General features: G+C 38.8%; 1 protein-coding gene across 2 annotated transcripts; it reads left to right on the top strand.

The window, feature by feature from the left end:
• Positions 1 to 877: 877 nt before the first annotated feature.
• Positions 878 to 10,031, top strand: LOC111243938 (protein argonaute-2-like). Of its 2 annotated transcripts, none has more exons than XM_022790307.2 (7): positions 878 to 1,030; positions 4,109 to 4,632; positions 5,062 to 5,226; positions 5,355 to 5,549; positions 6,382 to 8,331; positions 8,897 to 9,033; positions 9,432 to 10,031. In XM_022790307.2, exons 2-7 carry the CDS (start codon positions 4,150 to 4,152, stop codon positions 9,577 to 9,579), a joined length of 3,078 nt encoding a protein of 1,025 aa, XP_022646042.1. In that variant the 5' UTR covers positions 878 to 1,030; positions 4,109 to 4,149; the 3' UTR covers positions 9,580 to 10,031. The 2 variants fall into 2 exon arrangements, with proteins under 2 accessions (XP_022646042.1, XP_086835501.1); XM_086979375.1 differs by lacking the exon at positions 878 to 1,030 and adding an exon at positions 1,123 to 1,146.
• Positions 10,032 to 10,099: the final 68 nt, after the last annotated feature.

Below are 10,099 nucleotides of genomic sequence, written 5' to 3'. Positions count from 1 at the left end.
TATTATTATGATATATACAAAGCAACAAAGAAAAGTACTTTTATTTGACCGAAGACCGTTGTTATTTGTCTGCACTATTTATAACTTTTAAAAGTCGTTCTACCTGACCTTTCTGATCAAGAAGCTAAATTTTTCGTTCCTGAAATAGAATGTTTTACGCTTTTTTACTAAAAAAAAAACAACGTCTTCCTAACTATGGTTAAATGTTTATTTGAAAATATGTAGTGCGTGGGGTTCGAGGTCGAATGACTACGTCTAAAGCTGTTTAGGCATTTTCGCGTAATAGAATTACCGTAAATATATTAACATTTTCGTATTCGGTTTGATAGCTCAATTTCTTTCGGATAGGTAAACTCACAGCGAACAAATACATGTGCTGAACGACGGGCGCTAGAAGCCTAATACGAGATTGATAAAGTCTTTGTAGGTAACGGGCAAGAAGCAGCTGGACCTCTGATGCTTTCTCCACAGGTATACTCCTAATTAAATAAGCACTCAATGCATATATCTGTCATCATCTCTGTATTTTCGCGCTGTACGAATTTATCAGAACATACTTTGATGAGAAGTCTTTCGGAGTGAACTAAGAGTCTTTTATCTGCGTTATGCCGCTCTAAAAATGTAAGCTATAATTTTTGCTCTTTTTTTTTTACCAGCTGCCGCTTAATTATTCTAAGACTGAATGCTTTGTTTAGAATATACGTATATTTGGTGTTTATCCAAAGTGCATTATTAGTGCGTCCATTCTGACAATAGTTCTATTGTAAATAACTCGAAGTACGTTTTACTACTTCCGAAAATGCAGAATGTGTATCGCAATCAGCTTTATTACTTTCAGATATTTATTTTCACTATTATTGTCCACTGTTTTCGCGCCGTTGGTTTGAATATTCCGCCACTGAGTAGTGTTACGACAGTTTCGGTCTCCTTCTGTTGTTTATGAAAGAGATTAGGCTTACCAGTGTTGATAGAATCTAATAACGTGCGGTGTTGAGTTTAAGCTAATTGTTTATTAGGTTCACGCAGAAAGGTTCGAGCCTAAATTAATTATTAATTGTTAAGCATTTAAGATCGAATTATTTGGTATTATGCAAATTAGTAATAATCAATCCTTGCAGACCCCTACAGTTTGTCCAGATATTGCAGGTAGGAGCAGGACGTGTAATTTTCCTTTAGTGCAATTTGCCTGTGTCCGTAAGAGTGCTATTGGGTAAGGTGGCTGCTTACTGTTATCATTTTACATTGCTAAAATTAATTATGATGAGCAGGTACGCGGATTTCGGTGTCAAGTTATTATTGTTTGTCAGATCATGTGTAGCTGTCTGTTTTGTAGAATATATGCAGACTTCATTAAGTCTACGACCGTGGACATTATAATTCGATAATGGTTTAGTCACAAATGGGTTTGCAGGTTGTTTTAGAATGATTTACGATAGGACAATGGGGTGTAAAAAGTGTTCAAACATATACATGGAGCTCTGTGTAAAACAAGCAGGGGTTCTTGGCACCAGTCACAAGAATTTATCGAGCAGAATTGAAATACTATACACGTTTTAGTAACCTAATATCTTTTTTTTTTTTTTAAGTTAAACCAAACTGTATGAAGGGTAACAGGAAATCCTTAGTTTGCGGCAAGCTGGAAATGGGAAATAAAAATGCAATTGTGTCTTACTTAAAAGGGGTAATTCTGCACGAACATTATGAAGAACCGAATGTGCCATCGTCCTTCTCGTGGAATGTAAACCAGCTTTAAGGGACTTCTAAGCATTTTTTTTGAGAAAATTTCTTAAACACAAGTTGAAGCAGCGAATATTTTGGTGCGACAATTTTTTTCAAAATCATTTTTTTAGAGAAAAAAACATCACAGACATGTTTCCACGCAAGGTTCGACGTCATTTGTTGATGCCAATTAATAATAAATCTCCATGAATCGAATAAAAATGCAAAACATCTTTTTATAACCTAGGTAGATATTTCGGAATGAAGAAGGCCAAAAACTGAATAAAGTAACGGTTTCGCTTAGGTGACTCTGAGAAAAACATTTCCTAGATAGAGATCTATATAAGAAAGTATTTTCTGGTTTTAATCGCAAGTGCCTGGTAAGTTTAATCGGAAGATAATTTATTTGCTTACAGCAATCTCAATTTGCGAGTCGAAAATACCGTTCAAAGTGAAAACGTAACACGGTATTTTACGAAGCATGCTTATATTTTGCTATAAATCGATAGATCTCGACGAGCTGAGTAAAAATGCTATAGACGTCTCTATATGTAAAAAGGATATCTCGGCTAAAAAAAGGGTGGAAAGCCGACTGGTCGCATCGTTCCACCTATGTAATAGGCTAATATATGTAATGTAACAATGAAGTAAAAATGAGTTCCAAGATGATGTGAATATTTAATAAACGTCAATTGTGAAGTAATGCTTTATACAACGGAAATGTGTTCTATAGTATAACAATCAGATTCGGTCGTATTAAAACAGGCTGACGAAATAATAGCTAGCTAAGGGTAACGGATTACCTTGTCAGCGTCGTGGGATGATTTTTTGTGTGTACTAAGCTGCGTGTAGCATTAACGAATTCAATTAAATCAATCGATATAAGACAAGCACGGACCGAATCCCGCAGGTAACGCTCTGCTAATTGCTAAATACCCAGACGCTTTTATTTTTTTCGGAAATTTTTATCGGAAAATTAGATATATATAGTTTACGGTTTTTCTTTGTCGTGTACTATGAATGGGGTTGACTAATTACAGTTCAGATTATCTTCACCGTTAAGTCAAATTAGCCATTTAATGAAACTTTTTATATCAAAGATTTGGGTTATATGATTAGTCCCTTTCTTTATAATACCGTTTCATTGTGTTCTGTCATCTAATTTCCCAAAAACAAGTTTCTACATGTATAATACTATCTGGTCTGAATATTGCCTTCCTTTCCTTTTTTGAAGGAAAACTTTTTTTTTTTGAGAAAAAGAATAACTTTTGCTTGAAGTATCGACCTAGAGGGAAAACTTGCTATTAAAGTGATTTCAATTTCTATCGTAGATGTTCTTGTGGTGACGAGGCTGTTTTCGTATCCAGCCATCCCCACATAGTCAGACCCGCTTGAAAGATGGTTTAATGCATTCTGTCATAACGTAATCTTACCTGCCGAATAATTGGACTCAACATCGCTTATTGTAAAGATTTGAAGCCTCTAAGAATGGACCGCTTACATTCGGATTTGGAAATTGAATTATTTGGATGCGCTTGGCGGATTTTGACGAAACTAAAAACGACGTCACAAATGCAGTTCGTCATTGATTATCAAAGTTTAAGTATGGTCGTTGTTTCTACGGAAACAACTTCTGACTAACAACGGTCAGTCTTATTTACTCAAAAATAGACTGACCACCTATTTTAGTAAAATGGGACCGTAATCTTTTGCTAATACCATTTGACCTTTGCGCTTGCTTCGAGCCATCCCAGCCTGTAGTAATGCCACCTTTTTTTTTATCACACAATCAATATTAGCGCTTCGTGTTGTAAACCGTTTGCTCAATGTACTTTTATCGTAAATCCACGCTATTCTGTGGACGTACGATCAGTTGCATTTACGGCATATTCCCCAATAACTGCATTTCGTAGGTTTACTAATGCCAAATTTTACGTCAGTGCTCCATGCCCTTGGTGAATCAGGAGTAATAAAATAATGACGATCAAAAGATAATGCTGTTGCTTCTTAAGAAAACAAAACGTAACCGCACACTTTCACATTAAAAAATTTAGCTATACTGCTATGTATCCACTCAAATTTTTGTGCAGCAAGCAGATGGTCAGCTTCTACATGTTTTTGAAAGAGATAGATTCTCATTTTAAGGCAAGAAGGGCATAAGTCCATCTAGTAAACGTATCAAAAGGATGTTTAAATATTGTATTATGTTGGTTTTGATATTATGTTACGATGAATGGTAAATCATATGCAGTGTTTAGGTTTAGTCCGTGAATGTAGGAATTTCAATATGAATAAGAATTTTATCTATTACTCAAACAATTTTAAGGAAGTCAATTTTGAGCAGATTCGTTGCAGCCCTATACAATTTTTGATACTGATGCATTTTCAGGATCATTAGGAACGCGAGACTAACCCGAGGCAGCAGGTGCGATGTCCAGAAATATTAGTAGCCGCGGCCGCGGACTTCGAAAAGCAAATACGGATGCTTCGAGTGAAACAACCCCGAATCCTCCAGAGCCATCGGCTGCGCCACCTCCTTCCCAGGCTCCGTTAAGCAGAACTCAAGGTTTAAGTTCTGGCGGCGCCGTTGGCCGAGGTCGAGGTTTATTCCGTGCAGCTGCCTCTTGCAGTAATCCATCCGGCCTTCTGGAGCCTGTTCCCTCAAAGTCATCAGAGCTTCCTCCTGCTTCAGGTTCTGCTACAGGACTGCAGGCAACTGAAAAGGATCGGGAACAAAGCCAAGGCGTTCAAGGTAGACGTCGTGGTCGCGGATTGGCTGGAAAAAGCATTGCTCCCGTTGCTCCCACACATCCTGCGCCGGATTCCTCACAGAGTGGTCCCACATCCTCAGGAGACTCAGCCGTTTGCTCAAAAGAAAAGAAAGACGCATTTAACCTTCAGGAGCCAACCACAGTACGAGTACTGCAGTAAACTGACTAATTTTTATATCACTCACGTAATCACTCACAAAAACCCGATATTTACATGTGTGGACTAATTGCATCGAAATCTTCATATATATTTGTGAAAATAAAGCATATACTTTCTTGTGTAATGTAAGCAGACTTTTTCAGAACCGTAAAGCAAAGCTTGTTTTACTTGTGAGTACTGACTGGCATAGGCAATCTTCCAAAATTTTAATTCCTACACCACAAAACCTTTACCTTAAGCCTGACTTCGCTGCTACAAATGTCATATTTGTTCAACAAAAAATAGTCGTAAAAATAATAATAGTAGTATTGATGATTATGATTATGCACCAATACTAATATTTCCTAAAATGTTTCTGATTTTAGAAGAGAACGAGTTATTGATACTTTGGTTGACGGTGCCTATTTCCAGGTATTCGCACATCTTCCCAAAGTAGGCCAAAACTCATTCCGCGATTACAGAAAACGAGGTACCCAAGGCAAGCCAATAAAGCTAATGTCCAATTGCTATGGACTCGAGTTTCCAGATGCCAATTGGTACAAGTATGATGTACAGATCCACAGGGGTAACGAACAGGTAAATCTGCACGATACATGCAGCAAGCGGTGATTGTATCAAAACTGAAAAGCAAATGTAGTTATTGCCCTATTCTATTCTGCGCTATTCTATTTGTAAATTGTGTTGTTCTTATTGTTCTTTAACAGCAAGCTGTTGAGTTGGAGCATCTGGATACGATAAAGCTGAAAGATCGAATCGCGTCCAGAGGTCTGTGTCGCGATATCATGTTGCACGTGTTCAATAAACATGGAAGTACGTTGGGCCACGATCTACCAGCGTACGATGGAAGAAAAATTCTCATCTTAAATCGCAAGCCGTTTGACGGTGAAAGATATTTCACTGTACGCCTGCAATCACCTTTTTTATAATATCTCAGTCGAGTCTTTAACGAGTTCCCATTTACAGGACCATGATTTTCCTGCAAGGAGTCATTTATATTGACTAACGTGAGCCCTGCATTAAATGTATCCTTGGCAGATAATTAATAATATCATTATTTTTAATCCTGTCCCGTTCATCAAGTCTCATTTTACTTAGCTACGTGCTTTAGAGCCCCTCGAATAATACTAATACACTGATAAAGAAGAGCTCGATGCAAACAACGCTCGAGCTACGTTTTGTCCTACTGCGGGATGTCACAAAACAAGATTAGGGAATGCTTTCTGATCAGCCCACATTAAACAGTCGGACCTAACAATATTCACTATGATCACATAAAATGATATTTCTTGTAAAGATTGGTATGATCTATTAAGGCGGCACATCAGCTTTGCCATACGGTGACAAAAGGAATTTTGATGACCGGTATATAAACGTATTTAAAACTAGCCTAGACCTGTGTGAAGTCTAAAATGAGCTGAAAGACTAAAATTAAAAGTTAACAAAAGTGTTCTACCATTAAATACATATCAGAAGCCGTTTTATCGTGTATATTTAGTTCACCTCTTGCAGCCGATTTATCCAAGCACTACCGTATTGGCCTTTTTCGAGCCTGTTTCTCTCTTAACTAGTGAATCAAGTATAGTCATAAGAGTAGGAGTAAAGCTTAAACATATTGAATCACCACTACTAGAAATCGTTCGCTCTTCGGAGTGCGTAAGAGTAACGCCTCTTTCCTTTGAGATGTACAAAAGTTAATGAGTTTCTAAGCTTTCTAATTATTTTTCGCAATAGGTCAACGTACCGACACCCAGAGGGCGCACGGTGGAGTACACGGTGAAGCTGATGCATGTCCTGGATATAGACGTGAGTTCAGTCGACCTTTTCTATAAGGGGAAGACAAACACGCTGGATCCTGAAGTACTACAAGCAGTGAACATCGTCGTTGACACGTCCTTCTCGAACAAAAAATGGGTTGCTGTGAATCGTTTGTACTACGAGCCAGGCAAAGTCGGTAGGCCTCTCGGCGGGGGAAAGGAGCTCCGCGAGGGGATCTATACAGCGACTATGTACGCCGATTGGAAGCCTCTGCTCGTTGTCGACAAAGCTCGTACGGTGTTTGCCGCTGCGTTGCCACTTATCGACTATGCAGCTGATGTTCTCGGAACTTCAAGGGAGGCACTCACCATGAGCGGCCTCAATGCTGGCCAGGTGGAGACGTTAAAGAAAGAGGTTAAATCACTTATGGTCAAGCTGGAACATACAACGTACGGGCGCACGGTGAAAATTTCTGGGATAACTAGAACTCCAGTGAACCGGACCATGTTCATGGATGAACAGAAACAAGAAAAAAGCGTCGCGGCCTATTTTGCACAGACCTATCCTAAAACGCCTCTTAGATATCCAAATTTGCAATGTATTGAGGTCAAACGTGCCAACCTTACAAAAACTGATTATTTTCCGATAGAGGTCTGTATCGTCAAGCGCGACCAACCATCGTGGAAGAAGTTGAATCCCGACCAAACTGCGAAAATGATCAGAGTATCACAGGAGAAACCTCATGAGCGATTTCAGTTTTTGCGAAACAACATAGGAACGATTGCATCAGCCAACGAACTAAAAAAATTTGGTCTAAGACTGTCGGATACGCCTATCATGACGGACGGTCGGACTCTAGAGAGTCCTGGTATCCGAGTTGGTAACCGATCGATTGAAGTCAGGGCGGGCAGCTGGCAGCTGCCGGAGTTCCATATAGCAGCCGAAGTTCCTCAATGGGTTGTAGTAGATTGCGCTGACCTACCCCGGAACTACATAGATAAATTAGCTAGTATGTTAAAACAACAAGGTGAAAAAATGAAAATGCGTATTTCATATCCAACCAATATATTGGCTCGACCAAACTGGCGCATGCCTGCCACGACAAAACAAATGATGGAAGAAATTAGAGGGTGCCACCGAGACCCATCAAAACCACTTCTTGCTGTGATCGTACTTAGTAGGAATACCAGTTATTCGGAAATCAAGAGTCTGACCGAGACTAACGAGAACTTCAAACTAATAGTAACACAATGCATTAAATCTGATAACGTGAGAAATGAAAAAAAGCTAAACTTTTCTTTTGTGGACAACCTTTTCAAGAAAATTAATGCAAAACTCAACGGCGTCAACAGTATCGTCCAACGCGTGCCTAAGGTATTTCAAGAAGAATATATAGTATTAGGTGCGGACGTCACACACCCAAGCCCGGGAGACATGAATCCGTCCATCGCTGCTGTCGTCGGCTCAATAAATAACGATTCGTCAAAGTACTGTACCGAAATCAGCGTACAATGCAGCGAAAGCAGTAATCGGATTGAGTATATTATCAACCTTAGGGAAATTGTTCTGAAGCTCCTTAAAGCCTATGTGAAGAGAAACGATGATCGAAAGCCAAAGTATATATACTATCTTAGAGACGGTGTATCGGATGGCCAGTTCCAAGAGGTTCGTTACCGCGAGGTGCTCGCCATTCGACAAGCCTGTTACGATCTGCAGGTCCATTACCAGCCGTCAATCACAGTACTGGTCGCTCAGAAACGCCACCACGTTCGTTTTACTGTGGTTGATAGCCGGACAGGAACGAGAAGTGGCAATATCCCTCCCGGAACTTACATTGATAGGGATGTGGTTCATGCGAAGAACCATGATTTCTATATGTATACTCATGAGGGTCTCATAGGAACGTCACGGCCTACGCATTATCAGGTACATTATTATAGAAAAATAAATGGAGTAGTTCATGATAAGTCTTTGATTAATTTTCTAATCACATGATTGGTTGACCTGAGTATGTATATCGCACGGACGGAAGCACCTGCCTCACTATAATTATTAATACCCGTAGTTCCAGTTAGTGCAGCACATGCGTTACTTAGTGATCAATAATAATACCTGAGCATTTTGCAAAAAACAGGCTAAATCTTTGACAAAAACTATTTTATTATTGAAAGGTAGGGTAGTGTATATCAAATAAGGATGAACACTGTTCTGTCAGCGAATCAACGGTGCCCTAGTGGTAGCTCAAAGCTTATCATATTGGCCTTTGGGGTTTAAAACAGATGTTCTTAAATTTGTTGACTAATATAATTTGCTCTTCCAACTTTACCTTTTCTATTTATATTCAGTATGGTTGACGTTTTTAATTTGTCTACGAATCCACCTTCGTGCGAAGATGTATGCATTTTTTCGGTTGATACATGTATGGATGAGTGGGAACGAATCGTATTTTACTGCTTACATACTGGCATTGTTTGTCTCGTGTGTTCTTCAGCTCATTCACGCGGACAAGCCGATTTCCACAGATGAAATAACAGAGATGATCTACTATCTGACGCACAACTATGCTCGTGCATCGCGTTCCGTCTCGATTCCAGCTCCGATTTACTATGCGCATCTTGCTGCATTTCGGTGGGTTAAAAATTTACATTCATTGCATATAAATAATTATGTCAAAGAAGACAATCCGTAGAAATTGCACGTTCATCTTACGTTGATTGATTCGAGGTCCATTAGCGTTCTCCCGTACTCAAATAATCAATTCCAATTTTATAGCGGCATCGCCAATATAGCCAGGTGCTAAGTTGTTGCCTGAAGGACAGCGAGAGATCTTTGAATAAGCATAAGGAAGAACACGGGGAAAAATTGTTTGGCTATGACCTATCCTTTAAAATTATCTACACTAATAATATCTATCACTTATAATTTAGTGATTTCCTCTGATGCGTACTTTATTTTTGTCGTTAGGAATACACAATGTTATCATACAATGGTTGAAATGAAGCGATTCTTTTTCGTCACTTTTATAGGGCTAAGGAACATCTCAAAGCCGATCCCACGCTTTGCGGGTCCTCATCAGTTTCTTCAGGCTCCGATGATATACGTATCGACCTGAGAAAATATCAGCAGGCTTGCGATGTCAACGATGCAACAAAAGACAAGCTCTATTATGCTTAGGGCACTTTCACACCGAAATAGCTGAAAAATGACAATGTGTATACAATAATGATCAGCTGGAAATCGTTGCGGACTCATGTTATCTCTTGAGATGTTTTTAACAGTCCACGACGAATTTCGTCCATAACAAACAAACAGCAAGACGACATGTTGGTTCTTGGATATTTTTTTTCAAACATCTAGTTTATTACATTTAAGGCAAGACAATAAGTCTTGCCTTAATTGACGAATGAACATACATTATTAAATACAATTCAGAATAAAGCGGATTTGTCATATTACTGATGACATACATAATAACCTATAGTCAAACCGATCGAATGTGCGTCAAAATTGCTATTTTTAGTATTTTAAATAACAATCTTCGATGAAGTTTATCAAAGTAATATACTACGAAAAATCGAATAATTTAATCCAAATAAATCAAAATCGTCGAAAAATTCTCATGGGCATATCTCACGTTTGTACCTTACACAAACACAAGTTTTTATTGCTCACATTAACGGTGGCGATATGCTTC

The sequence above is a fragment of the Varroa destructor genome, unplaced genomic scaffold, assembly GCF_002443255.2.
Source record: "Varroa destructor unplaced genomic scaffold, Vdes_3.0 BEIS01000002.1, whole genome shotgun sequence".
Lineage (NCBI taxonomy): Eukaryota > Metazoa > Arthropoda > Arachnida > Mesostigmata > Varroidae > Varroa > Varroa destructor.
This window is presented reverse-complemented; position numbering and strand designations above follow the sequence as displayed.